The sequence below is a fragment of the Aythya fuligula genome, chromosome 7 (genome assembly GCF_009819795.1).
Source record: "Aythya fuligula isolate bAytFul2 chromosome 7, bAytFul2.pri, whole genome shotgun sequence".
NCBI lineage: Eukaryota > Metazoa > Chordata > Aves > Anseriformes > Anatidae > Aythya > Aythya fuligula.
Window position 1 is genome coordinate 20,102,275 of NC_045565.1, and position 26,823 is coordinate 20,129,097.

At 41.1% G+C, this 26,823-nt stretch overlaps 1 protein-coding gene across 2 annotated transcripts; it reads right to left on the reverse strand.

Moving 5' to 3' along the window:
* PANK1 (pantothenate kinase 1) lies at nt 1-26,823 on the reverse strand. Of its 2 annotated transcripts, none has more exons than XM_032191310.1 (7): nt 26,586-26,823; nt 18,423-18,775; nt 9,592-9,845; nt 7,086-7,262; nt 6,575-6,698; nt 2,125-2,250; nt 1-1,498 (listed from the first exon to the last, which is right to left on the reverse strand). In XM_032191310.1, exons 1-7 carry the CDS (start codon nt 26,821-26,823, stop codon nt 1,439-1,441), a joined length of 1,332 nt encoding a protein of 443 aa, XP_032047201.1. In that variant the 3' UTR covers nt 1-1,438. The 2 variants fall into 2 exon arrangements, with proteins under 2 accessions (XP_032047201.1, XP_032047202.1); XM_032191311.1 differs by lacking the exon at nt 26,586-26,823 and adding an exon at nt 26,284-26,377.

Here is a 26,823-nt window from a genome sequence, read left to right on the forward strand (position 1 = left end):
TGCATTAAAACAGTCAGAACAGTGGTGGTCTTTATTTCCATCAGACAAGTTAACACTTCAACTAATATGAATTCATTTCACCATTTGTGAGATATGGAAATTAATGACTTAAAAAAGTGAGTTAACCCCCTTCCAAAAATATATTGGATAATATGTAAGTCTGAATTTTACACTGTCCCTCCGATGAGCCCTTTACATTATGTGACATCACATACAGTTTTACAAGACAAAATAATTTATGGACTGGTTTTCAGCCTCTGATTTATGAGCCTTCAAAGTGTTTAGGAAAAGCTAGTTCATACATGCCATGCGGAATCAAGTACACAGATTTCAAAGTGGTCTCAATTCAACTGAAAAAATTTAGAGAGAGGTCCACCAATGAAACCAATGTAGAAAATACTGCACTGGAATAAACACTCAAACCTTAGTGTTTGAGAGGGAAAGTTGGCATTAGCTTAAAAACTGAAAAAAACATTAGTGAGTGATTTTCTAGTTTTAGAAACTGGGCTTTGAATAATGCAGTTATCAGTTGTTTTCAATTATGATCAACTTAGAAACCGCAGAAAAGTCTTCAAATAAATTGAAACAATCTCCTCCCTTTGTCATCTAACACCAAGTATGTACGATACATAAACAACATCTGTACTATGGAACTTTCCATATAGATCAGAGTTTTTTCAAAAGAAACTATTTCATTTCAGTGTCAAGCCAATAATTAAAATTCTCCTTTGCATTGTTTACAATTTCCAATAAAAAGGACAGTACTGCAAAACCAGTTACCAGTCTGTTCCTGATCTTTAAAGTCAGGAGCACTGAAAATTTAGTGTTTAAACACACACACGCCCCCCAGGTTTTCTTGCAGTCTTGCCAAGCAGCTCATTTATTTATTTATTTTCGGCAGGGTGAGGGAAAGCTGTTAAATAAAAGTGTGTCTCATCTAATGAGGAAAGGAAAGGCAACAAATCAATGACTAGTTTTCACAGTAAAATGCATCAGCTTTGTAGTTTCATTTGAAACCAAGAACAAATCATGAAACGTCATGAAAATAAGATAAAAATCTCCTAGAGTGATTACTAAATGAAGTTAAAATTACCGCACTAATCAGTAAACCCCAGAAGAAAAGCAGATGCCTAGTATCACAGGTCCTACATTGAACAGTATCCACTTTTTAAAATAATTCCATAAAATCTGTATGTTTGGCCACGTTGCACATTTTTCCCCTAAAAAATACAGTGTACAGAAAAAAAAATCTCAGTATTCCCCGTATGAATTTTGAAGTTAAGCTCAAAACCCAGAAGTTAGAGATCAGCTAAAAGGATTTTAAATTATTTACAAATCCAGCAGGTAGAACTATCATAATGGCTTCATTTCCATCCTTGTAGTGGCTTCCGCTCTTATCCAGCAGCATCTGCAGTAAAAATCTCTTCAGACAGCTTCATCACTGATCATCTGTCATTTTAAGCAATTCTAGAAGAGCCCCAACAGCTCCAAAATAACCCTTCAAACAAGCAAAAACAAAACAAAAGGCAATCAAATTCCAAAATAAGACAGAAGCATGATCATGCAAAGCTTTCAGTTTTAGTAAGACAATTAAGAGACCTTTCTTACAAGATCAGCCCCACTGTGCCAAGCATTTGCTCTATCTGAATTATGATTTAATACAATATTGTTTAGGTCCAGCAGAGCATTCTATTGTGAGAAATCTTACACAGTTCTCTAAAACTGTTGAAAAACAACAGAACCACTACAGTGATGGTGTGCTAAGGCAGTGCAGTTTCCATTCTGAACATAGCCATCCGACAGTCCCCTCAGAACCACTTGCTGAAATTCATTCTAGTTGAGGCTCATATATAATGCCACACAGAACACAGTTGTTAGTAGGGTCAAGAAGCATGTGTGATGTTTAGCAATAAACACCACAAGATTAGTGGTAAAGCCATGGAGCTAATGAGGGATATTTTCAAAAGAACTCATAATTAAATGGTATTTATACAGAACTTAGTTTTTGCTTTCACTTCAAAGCAATACCATTGAGTTTCTCCCTTTTAATTTCATCAAAAACGTAAGGAACCACAAGAATTTTTCCCTTACAAATAGAAGAAATTTCAACACTTATTTCCTTACCTCATGTTCCAAAAACAGAGCTTTCAGCTGTCCCTTGGACCAATAATCCATAGCATATGCTAGCACCTTCATAGAAATCATATTAATTCTGAGAAAGTTTCCAACAAACACCACCTTGTCAATGTTCTGTAAAATTGAAAAGCAGACCAGCAAAAATTACATTCAGCCGTGTTATTTGTCCCATTCAACATATACTTCTGTCTCCACTATAAAATTATACGGGTATTTTGGGTTACATTTAAATTCTCCAGACCAAAAAGCCCCCAAATAGTTTTAGTCACTGACCACTAAGTAGATGTGTTGCAATAAAATAAGTTGTTTTTTTTTTGTTCTAGAGAGAGGCTGGTACCACAGATGGTGAATGCATGTTTAAAAGCCCACGACCTTCCCAGCAAACAGGATTCATTGTTTGTATATGACGTAGACGCACTGGAGAATACAAGTGGAGAACCTCTGAAAGGTATCTGACGAGAATTACCTTAGAGAGTGGATGAATCATCTTTCAGTACCTATTATCTCAACTGTGGTTCTGTTTTCAAAAAGCAAGTGAACCATAGCCAACACGACACTTCATGCGTATCGCACTCCTTCGTTTCAGAGCTCACTTGCACTCAGCATTTATAAAGAAGCTTAGGTTTTCCAGACAACCAGTGCCACACTGTCAGTGCAAAAGCCATACCACATCCTTACTTGTGTACACACCAGGGCTGATTACCAACAGCTCTGGTACTTAATGCCGGTAACTATTTTACTGGACTCTGTTGCACCAGTTATGCACAAAAACGTCTGTATGTGCATTCTGAGCTGGCATGCTGCACGTGATGCTCACCATACACTAGAACTGCTGTAGAAGATTTGGTAGGAGACCAAATCCTAGAGACATAAGCTCTTCAAGGAGTCTTGAGGGAACGTTAGAACACATCCTCACAACCCTCTAGTGAAAATTAACAGCAAATACCTGCTGAGACCAGCATTACCAAGCACTGAGTAGGCCTGGCACTCTGTTCTGCAGCAGTTATTTCCCTACAAACAGCAGGTTTGTAGTGTCCAGTACTGTGTGTGTGACACACCACACACAACACTTTCACCTGAAGGCTCAGTACCGGACAGTGCTGGTATCCAGATGCAGTAAGGCATTTATTCAGTCTCCAGTGACTTAAGAGTTTCATTTCTGATCATCCGTCTCAAATCAAACACAGCAACACACAAACTTTAATTAAATAATTCAGGATTGTAGTCATCTATCCACTTCGATTCTGCAGACACATCAGCATGTATTCAATACGCTTTCCTAGTAAATTATATCGCTGAAAATAAGAGCTCTCAAGTTTCAGAAGGCTGCTATTAAACATGGCCAAGGGGACTCTGCATCCTCTGACAAAGCAGTTCTAGCTCTGGAATCATCTCTAACAGAGGAGGGATAAACATGTAACTAATTATTTTCCTGTAAGTCAGTACCATAAAATTGATTAGAACTCTACATTTGAACTTCATTCCCCAAATTTCTTTTTCCTGAACATAAACATGAAGCTACTCATATCTTAAATTCAAGCAAGCAATACTTAACATTGACTGTAAAAATTACTAAAACATTAAATCCAAAAATAGTAGTCATATCTACTAGAATAGCAGTGTCTGTCAGCACACAAGTTTTCTATCAACTGTTTTCCAACATTCCTTTGCTTGTCAAGGTTAAAAATTGTTAGTTTCCCAGATTTTGGAATTGAAAAGAAAACAGCTTTAGCATTTCTCAGGGCTTTGAAAATGAAGGCATGCTATTTCATCTCTTAAGAGAGTCTTGCCTATTAACCTAGAATTGTTAACAGCTGAAATATTCAAAGCTGAAAGACAGAGCCCTTAAACTGATGAGGGTTGGTGATGAAATTCTTGCTTAAGCTAACCAAATTACAACATCATGGAAAAGACATACACTCTTCCATCCTGGGGCTTTGCTAAATTGTTCAGCTACCCTGCAGTAGAAAATTAATACTATGCCTTTAAACATAGCATATACACATTTGCCAATTCAATTGAACAGTGGAATCTATACCAATGCAACACAGAAACAACTTGCACATACTTTTGCAAGAAGGCTTGTTCAGATGCAGCTTACATGTTCTGCTAGTATGGAAAGTATAAATGAAGGAGATTGGTTTCCTTTATGTAGTTCTGTTGTGCCTACAACAGACTGTTTTAAATGATGTGTAGCCAAATGGTTCCAGACTCTGGAATTTTTTTTACCCTACTGCCAACTTTGTGCAAGCAAACTTTGCTTTGAAGTTTTGCAGAACGAATATTTCATTTATTCCCCAGCCTCATTTTTTCTGCACATATGCAAGTCATTTTCAAAACAATATTAAAGCTGCAATTGCAAAAAAAAAAAAAAACAACAAAAAAAACCTCACGCTTCAGGGCATAAATTGATTTTGTCAAAGTGAGCTTTACCATAACCCTAAATCTAATGCATACATTCCACAAAATAACGTATCAAATTCAACTCGTTTTTAAGCATAGAGCTCTCACTCAGACATTTCATTCACCAGCCTTGTTGGAAGATACAGCTGTAACTCACAATGACAATTTATGTGTCTGGAGTATTTAACAGAATAGTAGCTTGCTCCGAAGAGAGTAGTAATGCTATCTGGATTGTAGCTGACTTGCAGTGATACCATGTTTGAATGTTTTTTATTTTATTTATTTATTTATTTACTAACGTAAAGCTACTAAATAAAGTTCTTCTCTAAAACCACGGAATAATTTGTTTCTCAAATGTTGGAGAAATTCTGCTTTGACATTGTCTGGGACGTGAAGAATACTTAACACATCAAGCCACATTACTCCATAAAATTCTGTGGATCATGTCCAGTTTAAATAAGCCCATCCGCGACAAAAAAAAGTTAACAACTTTTCCACAATGACTCAGAAGCATTAGTTGCATTAGTAGCCTATTTCCTCCTCTGAATGCATCTCATGTGGTTCCCTGCTGCAACTCTCCATGCTTTGATAGCCCTGTACAATGCTGCTTGAACTCCATGCCACAAGGCAACACTGTAAAGAAGCTGAAAGCAAAGAGAACACCGAAAGAGAATCATCATGACTGAGAAAGTCAAATTGCCAAAAAAAGGTATACAGTCACTTTTCACAGTAAGAGGATGTTATCTGTAGCATTTGATAGGAGCACAGACAGAGACTTGTGCCGTTCAAAATATTTCAGAAGTGCTCTAGAAAGGGATATTAGCAACAAACATAACTTGACATACAAAGTTACTTGGGAGAATCAAATAAAAAATGAACAGCATAGCAATGCTGAAGAGACTTAATGACGGAGCCATAACATAGCAGATTTAAACTGAATTTTTAAACTGAAATTTAAAAAGTGAAAAGACACGGAAGGGGGAAAGAATTTAGTATTTAGACACAAGAATAGGCTCTGTATCAGCCACCACCACTCAAGAAAGACTGAAGAGACTGTAGATGGTTTCTCAAAGGTAGGAGCTCACGCTCACAAAAATCAGGTGTTAAAAACTGTTAGTAAAGGAACTGACTGCAAGATTTATCAGTATGCAATCACAATTCCATTGTCCAACCACTTTCCACATACTCCATAAAGACCTATCATTTCATCTAAAAATTAGAACCATTAATATTAAAGAGGTAAAATGAAACACTGGAAAAGAGTAACTGTCTCTCGCATAGAGGAGAGATTAAGCATTAGGAAGTTTTGTCTTAAAAAAAAAAATCAAGAGGGAGATATGACAAAGGCTTATAAAAAACTACTGGTGATTAGTTGTCTGCTATTTCTCATAAAGTAAAAAAATAAGTTGCACACAAAGTCATACGGTGGCAGTTTAGGGGGTTTCTTTGGTGTTTTGTTTGACTTAAAAAAAAAAAAAAAAAAAAGCAACTTTTATTCTAACCAGAGAATGTTGTAGAGCTAAAATCAGTAATGTACCCCCCAAAATTTTAGATAAATTCACAGAGATTAGACAAAAGCAGTCAGTTACCAAGTAATACTAAATACAACTTGCAGCTCACAAAAAATCCCTACTTCATTTTGTTTTGTTTAAAAATAAAGTGTCACAATATATCATCTGTTAATAACAAAGAAGTAGCTAAGAGTATTAAATTGGATTAAAGGCACTGATATCTATTGAGTACAGTTCAAGAACAATTGTACTGCTCTACGCATCAATCATTCAAGGAGAGCTTTACAGTTAACTTTTCTCCCCTCTTCCCTACTTTCAAAGCTCAAAGTATCTTACTCTTTGCACCACAGCATACATGACAAATCACAAGAATTAAGACAGCATTTAAGACACAGCATTAAATACACGCATATTTACCAAGCAATTACATACCTACTATACCAGCAATTTACATTTTTGTGTTCTGATAATCTTAGTAAGCTCTTTTTAAAGGGCTTAAGCTTATAGTTAATATATTGTCTTACCTCATTCAGTGCACACATGCGAGCAATAGAACCTATGTTGTTGGTGATGGTAACCAAAGTAGCTCTGGCCAAGTCCTCTTTACTGATGGAATCCCTCTTTTCTTTACTCATCATATGGCCAAAGCTGTGTGAGGAAAATCATTCCTTTTAATGAGGCATTTAAGAGTGTTGAAAGCCCTTAGAAAGGTATTAAATTAAATAATTAGTTTTGTTCAGATTTAACATCCATCAGCTTTAGACATAATGCAATACGTGAGAAGTGATCACATTGGAAAGACAAAGCAATGAGCAAAGATACTTTTAAAATAATTTAATGGAAGCAAGCTAGCTAAAGCATTGCTTATACCTGCTTAGAAAAAACACACAGTAAGAAGTAGGTGAGAGATCTAAGTGCAAAGCACATGATCCATTCAGAGTGACAGTCCCACATGGACACAGCACATCATTACGCACGCAGTTCAGCATGCACACCAAGTTTCCCAGAACTCCTTAGAAACAGCCCAAAGCATACCTTGAGGCTACAGCAGACCCTTGAAGGCCAAACCGCTCGTAGTCTCCTCCGTAAATATCTTTCACCAGTTTATCCACATTGGTGCTGTCTCCTTTTGCGGCCATTTCTAGTGCTTCTTCAAAGGTCTCACAGCCAGTCAGCAAGCAGCAGAGGCCCAGGAAGGTTCCTCCTCCGAGACTAGAAAAGCACACTGCCTTCAGAACAGCAGCTGGGACCAGCTTTTACCACAGATCTTCAGACTCCTGTTTTCAAAGTGCTCTGCACAGCTACCAACTCTAATTTTGCAACTCCTCTTGGAGAAGCGAGGAAAGATACCCCCCAGGCTGAGTTCCTGTTTAATACACCTGCATGGTTTTCAACTCAACTACTTGTCAGTTCTTTATATTTGAACAGGAAAAAATCATGCTAAAGAAAGTGTTAGCTGAGAACATGGCCCAATCCAACTCTGCGGATGCCAGTTTCCTATTGGTAGCGCTCAACCAAGTTTCTTTTGGGGTAAGAAAACAGGCAGCCTGCCAAATCACTAGAGTCAGCAATAAAAGAATAAATGGCAATCAACACAAAGTATCTATGCAGGGGCAAGCAGCTAAGATGCATCTTGTCCCCCAAGGCAATGGCAGGAAATAGTCCGGTTGGTTCCTGTTCAAAGCAAGGCTGGCAGCACCCCTCCATGCCTGTCTCAGCCCTCCATAGATCTCTGAGCAAGGAACAGTCACTTTTCTTGACAACTTTGCACATATTTACTCAGTATCCAACTATGTGTAACGAGTTACTAATGCATTCATTAGAATTCTGTTAAGACTGCAGAGTCCAAAGTAGACATGAACTTCAACTTACTAACCTCTACATCCTTCCTTAACTTCCTTGAAGATTAAGAAAGAGTAACTTATTTGCACAGATTGCAGTCACACTGATTGGAGCCACAGTAAACAAGACCAATGAGATGCTGCATTTGCACTTCACAGAAAACACTGCAGGTTAGACAGGAACACTGCTTAGGCGGTGGTGTTCAATTATTAGGGAAGTTTTTCAGAAAACATGTAGTAGTGCTGTAATATATTTAATATCTGAACAGCAGGAAGCTCTGCACAGCAGCCATCAGACAATATTGATTTCATCATTGCTAACAAGTCAACAACCCGCTGCAGTCATGTTTTTCCCTTTGTAACGTAAATGCTCAGAAGTAGATCTACAGATATTGAAAGGGCTGTGATTGAACAAAACACACTGGAATAGCAAGAACACCAAAGCCTCCCCTAAAATCAACTTTGTTCATTTGTACTGTATACAGAAAAATGGCTCATGTCTACAATTATGATATTAAGATATACTTCAGATAATGGAAAACTGACATGCAGTCATCTAGAGGGTGTATGAAAAACTTCATTAAGTTTTTTTTTTTTTCATTAAGTACCATGCACTGAAGAACAGAATGCAGCTTTGGAACAGACCATAGCAAATCCAAAGAATTTCTTTGGTTGTTGCTTTGGACGTGGACTTGGGGGTGGGGAGGAATGGGTGTATATACACATATATACACACACACACTTTTGTTTTTAAGGTCACAAGATTACTAATACGAAATATATCAATTTAGCTTGTATGTATGACTGAAGAACGCATAGATACGTATGTATCTTCAATACTACCTGGAAGCTTCAATACTACCTGGAAGCATGCCCATCTGGACTAAAGTAGCTCCCTACAAGTAAATACTTTCTGTGGCCACATCACAGTTTATAATATGAGTAAACTTCAGCACGCCTCAGGCTGCTGTGGCCTTAACAGCAAGATTTTGCATCCACAACACTGAACTCCAAAGCTCTTAAACAGAGCAGTCACATTTAAAGTTTTTTTTCCCCTTTTACTGAACAGAGGCCCAAGTCCATTTCAACTCAGCTGTACCTAGAAATTGCTTCAGAGAACACTGACACAGGCAGAAATCATGCTGAGAATCAAGTAAGAATACAAACAAATTCTAGTCTTTACATGCTGCCATTTGTTGATTTACCAGCACAGTCCAAAGACTACTGCAGTCAGTAAGGAAACAAGACATCTAATAAGACTCCCCTGCCAAAATCCAGCGGTAACAGGTAATACCATAAAGTTTTCCTGTATCCTGAATACACATCCTAATTACTAAGCAAGACATTTTTGTTTGGCCCAAATGTTTTTACTTTACTGCTCTGGCTATTCTAGTGGATCAAAGCATAGGGAAGAGAACATCTATTTATTGGAACAGGTCTATTTTGATAACTCACAGCAAGAGATCAGAAGTAGGTGAGAACACCAAAGAGAGACTAAAGCAGCTCTGAAACTGAATGAACAAATGATTTCACTGACCTACACCCTCCTCTGAAGAAATCCTGGGATATTTCCAGCCTTGCTACTAGCAAGTTTTTTTTTTTTTTTTAATAAATGGGAAGATGAGAATAATTTGAAGCTGGACACTGTCTGCTTTTATCTGTTCAAATATTAAGAACAAAATAGAGAGAATTAAATTTACCTGGATCCTGTGACTCTCTTATAGTTGTCCTTTGAATATACAGCTAGGATGCTGACCCCTGAGCCTATGTTAACCAGCAGCATAGGATATGGATTATCAAGGCAGTAAGGTTTTTTCTGGCATTGTTCAGGATTTGTAGGATTTTCAAAATAATAGCACTCTGGTTGACCATTGAAACCAACAGAATCAACATAAAGCAGGCCCTGGATCAAACAGTCCAATTCATCCAGCTTGTGCAGTTGTAGATCAGCAATCTGGAATAGAACAAGAAATTAATAAATATTTCTTAGTATAGTACAACACTGAGAAGGACAAAAGATGCTGCTGAAGCACTTTCATCAATTTAACAGTAACGTATTGTGCTCTTCAAACAGTACAAAGATCTGTCCAAGCATGAGGTCCAAAATACAAGGAGTTAGCTTTCTGCCTGGCAACGGGTACCTCCCAAAACAAGGTTTTAGGCAGCACTGTCCTTCAGTTCATTTGCTTTTCACAGATAACCCATGCTCTGCAAGCAGTCCAGGAAAAATTTTCCTCCCCAACAACAGTCTGCAGCAACCAATTTTTCCCCTCATTCCCACCCCATGAGGACTGTGATCTGCAGCTTTGGGACAGTATCTGTCATATGTAGGCAAAGCAGCATTCATCAGGATGCACAGTGCTTTAACTCATCATCCATCTACATCTCCCAGACATTTAATGAAGTATTTGGCAGCAGTAAGGTCAAGAAACTGCATTTAAAGTACAAGATAACTGAAGCTTTGCAAAGTGCACATTTGTATGTCAATACCCATTAAGAATGCAGTGGATTATACTTAGACTTTCTTTTTTTTTTTTTTCCCAAGTGCATTTCTCCAGTAATGAGAATTGCTTCTTTAAATTACAATGAGTATTTTAAAATGCCTCATGAAAAAAAATACAGCATTCCCAGTGTTTGATGAAAAACTATCCAAAAAAAAAAAAAATATCCTCAGGCCCATGCCCCCATAATAATAATTGTAAAAAAAAAAAACTGTAGCAAAAGGCAGAAAAACAAGTGTAAGAGCTTAAAAAGCATATTCTTTTGGATCTTACAGGTCACCCATTACTGTGATGAGCAGACATCTACTTATCATAGCACTCTGTTTACTAGAGTTAGAAATCCCACTCCTTTCTAGGAAACAGGATAGTGATAATCTGTAGAAAATCTGCTCTCCAAATGACATTGAAATTAAACGCGTAAGGGAGAAGGAGGGAGAAAATACAGAAAAGTCTCACATGCAAATCCTGCGGCCACTTGCATCCTCACACCAGCACAGTAGGGCTTATCTACTCCACTTCTACCAGAAAAAGCAGCAGGGTATTAAGAACAAATGGGAGCTATTCAGCTCAGAGCAAGTTCTCAAATATTTGCATATTGCAGGATGTTTTTATAACAGCTAATAGATAAGATTCAAAGGGCTACCTACCTCCTATTTTTAATTTTGGAAGATATATTCAGCCACTACAAAGAGAAGCTATTTCTGTGGAACAGGCACAGCCAATAGGTTACATTCTTCTGAGCTATTTAAATCTCTCCCCTTAAGTTTTCTCTGCTCTTACATTGCTCTAACTAGCCTGAACTGAAAGCTGCCCTACCGTTTGGATCTGTCCTCGCTTTATGCTTGCTAGTTCTCAAATCCTGCAACTATAAAAAAAATATTTCTACACAAGACAAAACCAAGCGAACTCAAAGACCTCAGTATAAATACAGTTATTCATAGGACAACAGACACAGGTGGGGATCACTTATTTTTCTTTCAGCATTTCCTCCTGCAATTTTACAATCCCTTCATATGCTTCCCTTGGTTACCACATGGCTATACAAGTTACAACTAAAGAAATGCATTATAAGTCTTGAACCATCTGCCCAGCAAATAAAAGAAGTAAGCACAAACTGGGGAGAAAATTAAAGAAGCATCACAAAAAAATCTTAAGTCTGTCTTTCCAAATATCTTGGATTTCAGTTATTTCTAGGTATTAGACTGAGAGAAACATCTCCAAGAGACATACAGTGCAATGGATTACAATGGATTACCAGCAAACAACTCATGCACTCTTTCTTGCAGTGTTGTATGGAGTTCACTGAGGCATTAATAGTTAGAGGATTTATTTGTTCTATTACAACTAGTAAGTGTTGCACTAGCTTGTCAAAATAGGCGATTGTATACCAGCCATATTTCTCTAGGTAAAGTAGTCTGGAGTCTCGTAGTCCTGATTTTACTGTACGAACTAGACGCAGCATGACAAGACATGATCCAACAGCTGTATCATACACAAACATGCTATGAAACAGAAGCCTGCAACACAAAGAAGAGTCATTAGTAGATGTATTGCCCTTACTGTCAAAATCTCTGGTCATCCTGTAGGCCAAATAACCAGCCACAAGCTGCTTTTGTCTCACCAGCATTACACTTCAATAAATACATAATCTCAAGTACTTGCAAAACACGAGCAATACAAATCTAAGGGTAAAAACACTTCTGTCATTAGTGCAGAACGACAAAGTGCTCTTTTCTACCAGCTCTCCAGCCAGCCCAGCACTTTTATAAGGACAGAACAAAAGCAAGTAATCAGAGGCTTCTTTCAGGCACTGAGCACAGAAGTCTTATTAGGTCCAACTATCCACATATAAAAGCCACATTAAGATTTACTCTTTTTTTTTTTTTTATGGTTCTGTGCTACATTTAACAGCTAATATACTGCAAGCAGGAAAGACTTATACTACTTTCTTTCATGTATGATATTCACAGCAGACTGAAAAACTATTTTCCTGAACTGTTACAGCAGTCTGTTTCTCATTTTTGGAAGGACTGGCATCAGTATTCCACGCAGCCTGCCTTCATTGAGCAACCTGCAAGCTCTTCACCCTCAGTCTCAAGAGGCTTCGGGCAGCCCAGCAAGCTATTTTTTTTTTTTCCCCTAAGCACAAATTAGGACACAGTTGCAAGAAATACTGTAACCCAGTCTCACACAAGAAGCCTGGATGGGCCTGGGCCACAAACCCTTCCCAGTCCCTTTCACTGTATATAAAACTCTATTCATTCTCTGCTCACAGTGACTAAAGCAGCTCTACTGCATCACAAAACAGATATGCTTGAAAACATTGTAACTAACGTCTGTGTTTTTCTGCTGCCACCACCTCACCCCACCCTATAGTCACCCTCATCTTTGAGCTGTTCAAGACAGTTCTTGCAGGAGAAGAGCATTATATATTCTTCCCACAACTTTTTACAAAAAGCATTTGTAAATGTTCACTGGCCCTTTACAGCCACTAACATGATGGCAGACAGGACACTGCTCTACTTCATGCTCCTGCAACTACGTTCAGTATGGTGCCTCTCTCAAAAAATGAGATGTCAGAAAGTTGTGCTATGGAGGAAGAACAGCACAACAGAGCACTAAACAGGACCCTGTAGGAAAAAATTTATGACTGTTACAGCAAAACCATGCATTTTTTTTAAAAGAACAGTTTTTCTACATTATGGCCAGACCATAGAAATTCATCATTTTAGACTGCTTTCAAATACCAGGTGAAGGGAGGGAACAGAACACATTAGATCTCAAGGAATTCTTCAGGACCATCAAGAGCAGGGACTCTGGATTTTAGCCATGTTTACAAGCGAGTGCAACACAGCACGGGAGCAGTGAATGCTTCCACGTGACAGTCCATGCCTTTGCTACCAGCTCCTAAAACAGCTGATTGCAAGGATATGCAAAAAGCCCCTCGTTGCCATACACAGATGCTATCCTAAGGAGAATGAAAGCCCACCTCTTGTTATAAACCCATAAGGAGTGCCGTTCAACAACAGTCTGTTCGAGGCTTTTTTGTAACATGCATAGTGTCAAATGAGCTTTAGCTGTACTGGGCAGCATAACAATAACTCAACCCAGCAAGATCAGCACCGTGGTGACCACAGCAGGGCAGCTGACAGAGCCTTGCTGCCAGGAAAAAAAGAGATACCAACTTTCAGCTTCTTTGTAGTGTGGAAGCACAGTTGAAGACTTAGGTCATGTTTGCTTTCATGAGTACTTCCACCTCAGGAAAGGAGGACATGGAACAGCCCAGGCCCTGAGATGGGCTGAGGGCATCTGTGAGGTATCTCCAGAGGGCAGAACCCTGATGGATCAGCATCAGGACACATACATCTCCTCAGAGGAGCTTCGGCTCATGGAAGATTTCACCTGGTTTGAATTTTTAAACTGTTACTGAGCTCTGGAGAGCACAGGAACTGCAGAACGTGGGTGCAGTTACAAGTTCATTTGTGTCTTGGACTTTCAATGAGAACTAAGAAAATATTTCTGTAACAGACTGTTAGAAATGTAACTTCTTGCAAGTTTTTAATTATCAGCTACAACAGCCTCACTTACTGCATCATGCTGGCTTTTATATTCCTTCTGGGCTTTGCTCCAGTTTTTATTTCCTATAATAGCTCAGTCTATTTTTGCCTTCCATCTCCAGTACCTCTCCTCCACTTTCACAAATAGGTACTTCACTTTCTTCATATTTCAATTGTCTTCACCTCAACTGCCCCTCCAGCCCCCAAACTTGCTCCATTTCGAGCTCTGGTGAGGGTACTCCCTGCAGCTCCTTCCCCACCCTGAAGCTGGGCAATAACCCTTCAGATTCAAGTAAGACAAAGTCTATCACAACTAAAAGGTCAGCCTAACGTTCACTTAGGCAGAAGCGAACACAGACACTGCATCAGCTTTGGGCAAAAAAAGCACCAGCCCAGGATGCTCTTCAGCACCTGCCCTCTTGCCCAGGCAGCCAGAAGGATGTCCTCCCTCCCTGGGCAGGGAGGAGATGCACACTGCCTCTCCCCATGCTCCCCAAAGTGAAATGTGGCCCACAAGTCACCCCCAGGCACTCAGGCCCTGACACAAAGGCAAGCTCCAGAACCAGCTAGTAACTGGCACAAGGAAAACGCTCTCCAACTGCCAAGCTTAGTCTAAAAACATTTTTCTTATGGTCAAGGGGAAGGTCAAGGTCTAAGTCTGTGCTGGTAACAGTCCTCCCCCCTTGCATGCCCCCCAAATGTGCTTTATTAAGTCACTGCCTTTTGGCTCAGGCCCTGCTTCCTGTGGAGCCAGCAGTGAAGTTGCAGTGGAGCCAAGTCATGTCCTCCAGTTATCCATCTGCAGGAACCCTGCAGCAGAGCAGGTTTCAGACAGAAGTCTGAAGAGGCCTTTCTTCCCTCATCCCCCACACATCCCTCCTAGTGACCTGTTTTACAAAACAAAGTGACAGCCTGTTTATTCCTCGTGATATTAACAACATACTTCTGTGAAAGCAGCACGCCTGCTAGCATGGGGGAGGCAAAGAGCATAAGCACTTTATATTACAGGTACACAGGCAAATAAGACCACGTCCTTTCCTCATTTAAAGAGGTGGTGTGGCTTTAACATTCATAGAAGATGTGAGGTGACAGTACATATTTGGAGAAAGGAAGGAAGATAAGCAGAATTAGGTGACTGATTCATCTATGCCTCAACAGCACTGCTACCTGAAAATAACAGAAGTCAGCCATAAAGACCAGACATTAAGAAAGGGAGGGAGAAAAAAAAAAAAGAACATATACACACACAAGAAAAAAAATAAGCTGGAAACAGTCCTTTTAGTGAATTACTTACTGATGCTCTTTAATGAGCATCAAATATAACCATATGCTTGGTAAAATTATTTCTGTGGTCTGGTTTAATGAATACAGTCAGTTTTCCTACTTCTAACAGGAGCATTCCGATCTTAAGAGTGAATTAAATAATTTGCAGGCTGTTGAACATTATTGCTGGCAGTCATCAAGCAGCCCACAGAGACTCTTCCAGGTCTCCTTCTATCAATTAGTGTGGATCACAAGAGAGGGAGAGGTCAGACAGTCAAACCTAGCTGGCTCTGTAAGTTTAGCTGCCTTCCTATGGCACAAAAAACAGCTGTCAGAAAAACGCAAGATGCCTCCCAGTTTTGTTTTAATATACCAAAGCAACACAGATGTCTAGAACAAGCCTATTTAACTTATTTAGGGATTCAGAATTGGACACTAGAATAGGCAAGTAAGAGTATTTGCTAGTGTATTGTAAGGAGAAATAGTAGCTGCAACCTTAGAGGGAAACTTACTTTGGGATTTAAATATGTTATTTTGCAATATGTTGGATCTTTTGCCCAAAATCTATGCAATTCTGGAAGTCACACAAACATTTAGAAATACCACGAAAGACAAATAATTTATAAGTACATGCATAGGGAAATAGAGGGCTAGAAGGAAAGCATGTTACTTGTATCAGTTTCATAAGTTTACTAGCACTTAACTAGACTTCTTCATGAAATTAAGAGCACCCAGAACCATACCTCAGTTTTTCCACACTGCTTCTAGCAGGGACATCAACATTTAAAGCCTCCTCCCTAAAAGGCATTATGTAATGTTGAATCCCATAGCAGCAGGGTATCACACTTGGCACTTGTTCTCTACTTCTGCCAGTACATTACTGATCAAATATTTGAACCAGGCATTTTAATGCTTTGAGAACAATTCTGAAGCTGTGGTCCAACGGCAATTTACAGTCAGCAGAACACATTAAGATCACCAGCTGTTGTTAAAATGACTAATGAGGTGTGACAATTTAAGTGCTAGTGCCCAGGACACTTAGTCCTTCTAGTGATATTAAACAAGCAAACCCTCCTGTAACAGACAATATTTTGCTTCTGTAATACTCTATGGATATTGCAGTTTGAACCAAGAAATGTTTGCTTTAAAATACGGTGTGGAATTCGATAGCTAGTTGCAAGGTGTCCAAAGCACTAATCTCAGGTGTGAGTTCACTTCACTGGTTGCATCATACTACACAATACCCCAAGACAGCCTTTAAAGTGTTTTTCTTAAACTACTTGCAAGTGTCATAACACACAGTGTAGGACTTCATGCCCAGGTGCTTCAGAAATTAGCAGTGTGACCTCATTTTTGTACAATAGCTAGTAAAATAGCCTCAGCTTCGACTAAAGACTTCTAGCCCTACATTCAGCTGAACTGGAATTAATTGGTCCCCTCCCTGTAAACTGCCAATTTTCACCAGATAAGGTGAAAGCTCTGGAGAGAGATGCCTAGCTGTGACAGCCACCAAGCAGCTTCTAGTTCAATTCCACAGCTATGGGAACACGGCACATGAACTTCCTTACTCAAGAGGCAATTCTAGCTGCTGCTCCATGATGCAAGAGAAATCTGGGAACACTGACCTTTCCGAAGGAATAGCCAGCCTCTTCAGAAAGCCTCAAAATGACCTCCCATTCTTACTAGATAACATGACCTGAATCATCCCTGGGCATGCACAAGGATGCCCCAAAACCTGACCTAAGGCCACACTGACTACTGCTAGAGCTCACCTCAGACTGTGGTACCTGATATCCCCTACACAATGCAAGAGAAATGAAAACCACTCCTTTTGAGAACTCAAACATCACCAGAACCTAACGCTTAGGCTGGCTGAAAGTCCCTCAAATGGCAAGAAATCTGGTACTAGTAGTAGACTGCTACAGCTATTCAGAAGTCTGACAGTCCTTCATTAGACTAGCTTCTTCCACATTCAACACTTACTGAAAATCATTGCACAACAGTGTAACAGTTGGAGTTCACGTTCATCTCTTGCAGCACTCTCTTCACCAAGGAATCAGAGAATTTTAACCATCTGGTAGGTGAGGGATATTAACAAAAGGGAAAAAAAAAAAAAGCCCTCTTGAGGATGCAGGAACGGGTGCTTAGAATTAAAACTGAACCACACGCAGTCAAGGACTGCATTCAACAGCAGTTGATAAATCAGTGTGATAGCTCTGTAGACTGAAGCAGCCACAGAAGAGCAACTGCTGTAACCTGTCACCCCGAGCCATCCCTCACCATCAAGATCAGGTCAGAAGCTAGGGACAAGTCTTAGACCTTCCTGAGTAAATACTCCACGTTACTCTTTGACTAGTTTGACTGTAGCAGGGCATTTTCACATTTTTCTACAGAAATATATGAAAATACGCCCCAACAGAGATACATACATGACAGGCAACTGCTTCACAATGACTTGCTTTAAAATGTAAATTGTACAACAGCTCTGTGCCATTTTTGCACAAGTTCATTTCTAAAGTGCACTCATTCTGGAGCTGAGACTATTGCTGAAGTTTGCACAAAAAGTATGCATCTCAATACTTCAGATTTACCTCAGCTTCCAGAGCTCCCTGGAAAGGTTATTTGTAAGTTCTAGGAAAGCTGGGACATTGTCACACGAAGAAAGGCAGTTCTTGAGGTGACTTACTCCCAGAATTGGAAATCAGAAGCAAGCTGCTATTGCCGTGCACCCATACGCTACTTCTTTCCCTATTCCAGGCTTAATCTTCCACAATCTTGACTTAAGCCTCCAAAAGGACTAATACCAGGGGAAGGGAACCAGGGTGTAGCCTCCAGCCCGTACGGTTTCATTTCTGGATTTCCAATACACATACAGATGAACAGCTGTAGTCTCAGACTTCAAAGCTGTCATAACACACCCTCAGCTGACTAGGAGGTATCTGATCTCCACAGCTGCACTCTAAGGAACCATTTACTGAAGACATCCAACAGTCATACTTCAGTGGAATACACAAGCCTCCCCACCTGCCCTTGCCTCCTCTATGTTCTGAGCAATTCTACCAATTAACAAATATGCATTGATACTGTTCGTCTTAACCATTTAGGATGAGCAAAATGCGTTATTTTCTCTGCAAGTTTTAAGCAATAGGACTCCCATGACTTTTTTCTTCCAAGTACTTCCCACTGAACCCACACAAACCATTCACATACCGTTCTAAAGTCCTCCTCAAATTTGTAAGCTCCACCTCCTGTGGCACAGAGCGTAGTATGCAAACTGGAGAAGTTCTTTTCACTACCCATCTGTATGAACCTGTGCATGGCACAGCTAGGAAAGCGGATGAAGTGCAGGTTTCCTTTGCGTCCACACATAGTCAAATTTTTCAGTTCGAGATGGACATCACGAATGCCAGTTTTGCCGTAGGCAGTATTGGAGGTCAGGTATTTCCTAATGCTTTTCAGGTTCTCCACCTCCTCCTGTTCCTCTTCTGCAGTAATGTCCTTAGGTTCGAAGTAGACCAGTTTAACCAACGTTCCACCGATATCCATTCCAAACCATGGAAACGCTAAGGATGGGGGTTTGGGAGGAAAAAAAAGAGAAAGCCACTGTAAATACACAGGTTAGCCACAGCACTTCAAATACCTGCTGAATGACAGTTCGGCGCAGTGCAAGTTACAGTATCAGCACCTGCTCCTAAAAGCTAGTGGTCACTCATGTTTCCAAACCACATGCACTCTCTAAGACTTCATAAAGCCTGTTAATAAAAAGAATGAAGAAAAATCACCAAAAATCCTTCTCTGGAGAAGCAGGTTGTAGAATGCAACGATAATTTTTCCAGGAAAACATTTTACTCCCCAGTCAGCACCTCTTGATGGAGCACATTTACAGCATGACACCCGGTCTGACTCCCAGAACTGATTCTTCAAGTAAACTGGAGGGGACACAGCCAAACAGGAGAGCAAAATCTCTCGAGTCACGCTCCCACAGCACATCTACAAACCCCCATCTGATACAAACTGGAATTTCTGCAATGGCAATGCTCTGCCTGAACAGCAGCAACCCGTGCCTCTCCCCTCGTAGTGGGAGTCTCCACAACGCACCACAACCAGTGTCTCTGTCAGAACTACAATTATTGCATATATTAGAATAGAATGAGCTGTTTTAAATTCAGTGTTTAAACCCCACTGACAGTCATCTTTACAGAGCATAGATTCCCCTTCCTGCTGTGTACATTAGCTATTATACAATTATGTAAGAAATGCCACTCTCTGCTTCTCAGCATATAGATTTGCCCCAGCTGTCCCAGGTCTACAAAAGCCTCTGTACTGGTAGCAGCAAAAGAAAAATCAGCACCCTCTTCTTTCTATAATAACTGAACAAGGTTGCTCTTCCTGTTCTACTCCCATATACATGCCCACATGCATTTTCAACAGTAAGCCAGGTAACTTTATGAAGCACTGAGAAGTAAGAACACAGAAGGTATACACACGTACTGCAGAAAGCAGCTTCTAGTAGCATTTCTTAGACAAACTGAAATTAAAAAGCACTCAAGTATGTTGCTGACATGCAAGATGGATTTCAAAAAGAGCAGTCACACAATCACCTCTCTGATTTTAGGGAGAAGCAAGCAGCCTTGACAGAAACACAATGCTACCGACTAGAGCATCCCAATTTAGTGCTGATACGAGCTCCAAACCACCGATACTATGTGCATCACTTTTTTTCTGCCAGTGAACCTAGCTATGAACAACTTAGGAAAAGAGATTTTAATAAGCACATGGGGTATCGATCACACTGTTCTTCCTTGGGTGATCACAGAGCAGTATGAAGTTACTAAGTTTCAGGCTGAAAGGAGCTTAGAGTCTTACTTCTCACCACAAGGGTCTCAGCCTATGCCTCATTCTTGCCTGACTGAATAATTCAAAAGGCTAAGTTTCATAATTATTAATACCAAGAGGAAAACAAAAAACACAAACCTTTAAATGCCAGATGCTTAAAATGGCTTCTTTGCTCCATTACTGCATGCCAAATAATCAATTTCACCCTGCTTTCCATAAACACAGGGAGGGTATAATGCAATTAACTACAATAAAGCTGCTTCCTTACCACTCACTTTCCATAAGAGCACCTACTGTTACCTATGGTAAAGTCTGGTTGATTTCATTTTCCATTCCCTACAAGCTGCAAGACACCAAGACATTGAAATGAAATCCAATTTGATGTTTAGGAAGATGTGTCCTATACAGAATTGATGCATGTCGGCTCCCTGAAATGAGAAAAATTTGAAACAAGTGTTTTAAAAACAGACTTTATTTTGAAAGGGCGAAATATTTTACCATGTAGTAACATGTAATTCAATCACTTCTGGAAGTAGAAGAGAAATACTTAAGCAAAAATAGCCAGGTCCACACTGTACAACACTGCAACACAGTGGAACTTTGGATGTCAGTCCCAGTAGTGATTTGCACAAATCTTTGCTTAAGCTACTGAGATCTTTAATTACTTGTTGCACTGGAACAGTAAGATATGTCCTAGGTGGAGGAGACTTAACTATGCAAGCAGGAAGTTTAATATTAAAAGCAGCGTGGTTGGACTGTGTCATGCAGACCCAGCCTATTCCTAAGAATACACTGAACACCAATATTCTAACATTACGGACATGAACTCTGCTATAATCTACCTGCACTAGCAGTTGCTGTAAAGCTCTTGTGCAGATTTAGTTTCTGAGGGGGGAGAAGCATTCCTTCCCCTTATTAAATATAAAGCCAGTAATGAAAGTGTAAGTGCTAATAGCTCCGAGTTATTCATAAGATGTAAACGTCCTGGCAGTCATTTAACTTCGAGAAGTCATAATTAAATCATTAACAAACAAGAAATACTGTAAAACAAAACAGAAACAAAAAACAACCACCACCACCACATTATGTCAAGTCTGTTTATTTCTTGGGATAGGTATGCAATGCTCATTTAAAAAGCAAGTGGAAACACCAACTCTTTTTTCCAGTTTATTCTCTCCATGAATCTAAGGCTCTTTCCTTTTGCTGTGAGCCAAACAGCGAGCTACAGAACAAAAAGAACTTTGCTCCTACAACAACAGCAGTTTTCTTTAGCACAAGTAAATAAAGAGCACAAGATCAGACCACAACTACTGATATTTCAGCTATGCAAGAAAACAGCTTAGTTTTCTTCACAGCTGCTAACACTGGTGATCTGTTGCTAACCACTTGCAGTAAAGGAGACATATTTTGGTCAACTGGGACATAAACCAAGTGTCAAAGTTTCTGACGAGTCCTGCTAAAATTTGAATAACCTCCATGTAACTGGAGTCACAGTGCAAACTTCTGCATTCCAGTAGCTATTTCAACAATTTACTTGTTGTACTTCCTGTAACCATCAATATACCCTGGAACAAAACACAACACTCAAGCACCACCAGGTCTTTCCAGCATCTTTAGACAGCCCACCCTAGTGAGTTCTTCTACACTTCAGCTTTCCTGACTCAGCTAATGCAGTATCAACAGGAGCACACAGGCAGGCCTGGCTGCAGGTGGTCCTGGCTTCTCCTGCCTCCCTGAATGCAGACAGTAACACCATTCAGGGGCCACCAAAATTACAAGGTCCATCACTGCTGCAACCAGAGGGTATGAAGAAAGGTATCTGTCTCCACAGACCTGAGAGGAGATAGGGGGAGAAGTGTTATTTTACTTAACACTAGAATTTGATAACTTAAAATGATGCAAAGTTCAGTTTCTTGGGTAGTTAAAAACCAAAAATGCAAGAAGTGAAATCAGTGAGATCTACATCCTAGCTGATAGTTTGAGATAACTCAAAATCATGTGATTTACTACAAAAAATGAATTATCTGGACATGTTGCAGAATGCTTCTACAGCGTAAGAAGTGCACTTCTCCTTAATTAAAATTATCTGATAAGACTTGTGAGCTGATTTCTCTCTTCTCAAAGACAGTATGCAGTATACCTATTGGCTCAATGAAATCCGTTATTGTAGAGAAAATATAACTACCCTACTGTACCAGTGCACTGCAGTAAGTCATAAAAAGTGATAACACTGTGAAAGCTAGGCCTAGGTCCGACAGAAATGATACAGAAAGCATCAAGATGAATCATGCTGTCTTAAAAGCCTTGCATAAATCAAAAGCTCCACTTAATCTTCTTGTGAAAATTTATTCTCTGTATGTTAATAAACTGCACCACCTTACCGGTTTGTTAACTAGAGAGAAAAATTTCCATTACTCCAAAACTTAGCTGCAGAAGCATGTGACAATGCAAACAGAAGGTATCCACAGCATTGCATAATGAGGTAATCTGATGCACACCAACAGCTGTGCTATCTGGGGGAAAGGTTCACTCATGAGAAATTCCATGATACACTTCACCTAGTTTCTCCACAAGCTATGAACAATATGAACCCACAAAGCTTTTCCTATAAGGCACATTACAGTTAAAATTGAACACGTTTGATTTTTAATAATCCTACCACTAACAGAATTTAAGGCAGGGCTAGGGAGAAGAGTATCAGCCTAATCTGCTCCTCCTCCACTACTCAGGAGATGTAAAGGAGAGCTCCTAAGCCACTCAGCAATATTGCCCCCAATTAAAACGGATAACAGAGGGCAATCCCTTTCATCCATTTCAGCAATCATCACACAAAGGTAGTTGTGATGATCATCTCCCTACAACAGGCAGTAACACCTCTGCAGCCTTAATTACACAAGCCTGGCTGGTCTCATTCAGCCTCCTTTCATCAGTAAGGAATTCCCTTTCCCTGCACTTGTCTGAATTGATTCTTTCCCTCAAGCGCAGGTACAGTATCTCAATATTTTTATCAATAACTTGAACGATGATATCAATACTCTTTGATACCTTCACCATAAATCGCAGATAAAAGACCTTAGCATCTGCTGCTTGTTGTCTTGTTTGTTTTTTTTTTTCCTGGATGCATGTGACGAAATCCTATGATTTCATTTACATCTTATTTCCATGGCCTGATGCACTGATGAGCTAAGAACTTCCTGCTTTAATTGGGACTGGAAGAGGGGAAAGAAAGCCAAGACTAAAAATAGAGGGGGGGAAACCAAAACGAAAGTCACGCATAAGATAGGATATTCTCCTCACAGCTTCTGAAAGCTGCTTTCCATTTATAAAGCAGTAATAGTTTACATATATATTTCAATCACTCCTTCCTATTTTGCACAGTTATTCTGAGCAATCCAAACATATGTTTTAAAATGGAAGCATTTGTTTTCCTTTGAACAAAAATAGAATATGTAGCTTAACAGATGAATTATAAGTGCTTCGTAATGGAAGTTTCTTCAAACCTTACACCCGCATTAAGTGTGGCTTTGCAGCTCATTTTCAGCAGCAAGCTCTTACTGAATGCCTGCCTCCTCATCACAAAGATGAAGAAAAAAAATCTTAAATCCCAAAGCAGAGCTGTCTGTCAGACAGGTGTGACCATCCATCCACATGTAGGTACCTCTGTTACCACAAACCTATTTCTGAAGACAGCAGCATGAGACTAGGTCACTACCTCATGGATAGCTTCAGAAGAAGACAACCAGCCAAAAGCCAAATTCACAAAGCTGCAAGCGATGATCACCTGACAAGATTTTCCTTCTTGCATCTGACAGCGCCCAGCCCAATGGCAGCGAGAGGATCTAAGCTTCCCTCTCCTGTTGACAAAGCATTCCTCACGGTAGGGCTGGCATGCGGCTGGAACCCGCAGGATGCTCACTCACCACAACACGCCCACTGGTTCAGCTGGGTACGACGAGCCCCATTCCTCAAGCAGCTCTTACATCTGCCTACATGCAAATCGGCTGGAGACCTGAAAAGCAGTGTGCCTCCAGAAATAATTTACAAGATTAGAAAATGGTGGGATATTCCAACTCCTTGGACAAAGCATCAGCATCCAGCAGCACTTGCTCACTGTGTCAAAGAGTGGTAAGATCCAAACCATTTCACTCCCTGTGCTCTCCATTAAAAGCCATTCTGTAAGTCATGGCGTTCCACATTTAACATCACCACAACCGAAAAAAAAGAAAAAAGCTTTTCACATTGAAATACCTAGAATAAGTAGTGCTGCATAACTATGCTGCATCCATGCCCCACAGACGTTACGATGTAAATACTGGCCAAAAGCATTATTTACTGTGGAGCTGCAACTTGTGTTTGATCGGGGCAGCTGTAAGGCACATTGGGTGTAAGTAGTCCTGCTGCCTCCAAGCATGCATTATTTGACCTCCACCTATTACCAAGTGAAGTGTGGAGAGATCTAAGATACTGCTTGAATAGAGACCCCAAAACTTTATCTTAATTTCAGAAAAGCAGTCCAATTAAGAAGTCCAGCTGGCTTCTTCCCTATGCGAGATGTAGAATAGTGCCATCAAGTATCTGTCCAGGTAACTGCCATGCAGAAATCTTGGGTCTTACTTGGCTACGGTGCTCTTCTGTGGAGATTGGATCAATGAAGGCACTTAACTGTTCTTCTTTCTTCTGTTCAAAGATCACATTTATACTGAACATGGTGACTTCAGCAGGTTTTTGGAATTTGAGGAATTCACAACATTTGACTAGTTTATCATCACCCGGAGCACTACAGAGCACAAGGCATCATAACAGGTATTTGGCTGTATTTGTTACACCAGGCTGCAGTACAGACAGGTAACAAACCTCAGCTCCACAAAGGGCCTGTCCCAGTGGGGCCAGAAAACTGGTGGAAGCCTGACACCCCCAATAACTCACCTGGTTCAACCAAGAAAGAAACAAAGCCAAGACCAGCTCTTCGGCAGGAGGCAAGTTAGTTCCCAGATCCTCTCTCACCACTGAGAACAGCAAAGAATGTGGGTTTCAAGGGGAACCCCCCCTCCTCAGAGGGGAGAAGGGCTTGGGAACACAGAAGTCTGCTGCACCTTGGCAGGAAGTAAAATCATTCAAGAAAACATGCCATTTGTGAGGATTTGAAGGAAGAATTGCAACAGAGTTTCATTTTTGGAATATTGAGAAACGACAATTAGCTTCATCACCATGCAAAGCAAATCCCACAATCAATATTCAAGTCTTACACACCATGTGGCAACTGCACCACATTTTGCAATGTGTCCCTAAGCACAGAACAAACATCTGTAAAGAGCAGGATTAAACATAAAAACAAGAAAAACAGGACTGTGTAGTATTCTCTGGAGATGGATGCAGTGGGAAGCAATGCAGCACCAGAACACGAGTCAGATTTAATCAACTTTTTAAGCTCAGGATAATGTGTTATCATGCTTTCCTGGAAGACTAATACTAAACTGCAAGTTAATTTATATGCTTTCTGGACAAGAATAAAAGGATGAGATCAGCAACAATTTATGCATTTCAAATGAAAGACAAAAATTGCCCACAAGAGAGTTATAAAAAGCACTTCTTCCCTTGGCTGCTGTTTTCATTACAGCCCTCTTCGGAAACCCCAGAGCCGAAGGCTCAGCTGCTGCACATCCTGGGCAACACAGCCACTGTCACCTGGGCTCTGTATGCTGATGAGCTATTTTTCCGACCAAATTGGGAGGGAATCAAAATTCCTTGTTTCTGTTTCACTCATGATTGCACGACCCCTTGGAAGCCTTATTCTTTACTTCGGAATAGTTTTAAGCATCATGAAGAGTTTGATATACAAGTGCTGGCTCTTCTTAGTTCCACCAGATGAAGGTGGAAGTTAGTTCAAGTTCTTTTGGTTTTACTCTCGAAGGAAATTTTGGAAAAATTGAAGGAACTTTTGGAAACAGAGCCAGTTTGCGGCAGAGATCGATGTGGTCAGCAGCACGTTAGGTCCGGTGGCAGTCTGCTTTAGACAGCCACAGGTACCGCAAGCACCACAGCACGAATCGACACGGAGACCATTGGGAGGGAAAGCGGGACGCAGAGCTCAGCAGAAGCGTTCAAGCAGCAGGAGGAAAGCTGCAGCTCTTCGAGGCTGCTCCTGACTATTTCGCTGTGCTGAGAAAAGCCTGTGAGCATTCAGTCCAAAACGAGAAACCCCCCGAGGGGCCCTGCCTCCCCCCCCGCTACTCACAGCGCTGCTTGTGCACGATCAGCTTCATGGAGGCGGCGCGGCCGGCAGGACCCCCGGGAGCCGCCCGAGACGCGGAGCCGGGCTGAGGGCAGAGCCGGGGCCGCCGCCCGCGTTTGTGCGGGGCCGCCGCTCCCCGCCCGCCGCCGCCCCATTGGCGCAGGGCGGGGCCGTGCCGGGCGGGCGCCGCCGCATTGGGCGAGCGGCGGGGGCCTCGCTCCGCCCGCGGTGGGAAGGGGGGGGGGGGTGGGATGGCGGTGGCGGCCGGGCGCTGCCGAGCCGGGCCCCCCGCGCTGGGCACTTACGTGGCCGGTGTCGCCTGCCCGAGTCCCTCCGGCGGCGCAGCCTGCACTTCTTGGCCGGCGAGCCGTGGCCGGGCGGCGGCTCCGTGCGGAGCAGCAGCGGGTGCGGCGCCTCCCCGCAGCCGCCGTTGGCGAGCGGCTGGCCGGGCGGCGGGCGGCCGGCGTGCAGCAGCCCGCCGAGCCGCGAGCAGGACGAGGCGGCGGCGGCGGCGGCGGGCTGGGCGCGGAGCTGCTCCCCCAT

Bases quoted from the DNA above. Each gene is read 5' to 3' on its own strand.
- PANK1 (XM_032191310.1), bottom strand. From the start codon at position 26,823: ATGGGGGAGCAGCTCCGCGCCCAGCCCGCCGCCGCCGCCGCCGCCTCG. The intron at 9,846-18,422 runs GTATGTGAATGG...GTTCTATTCCAG, and splicing joins TTGAGGAGGACTTTAGAACG to ATTGCTGATCTACAACTGCA. The intron at 1,499-2,124 runs GTAAGGAAATAA...GCTTGTTTGAAG, and splicing joins CTCTGTTTTTGGAACATGAG to GGTTATTTTGGAGCTGTTGG.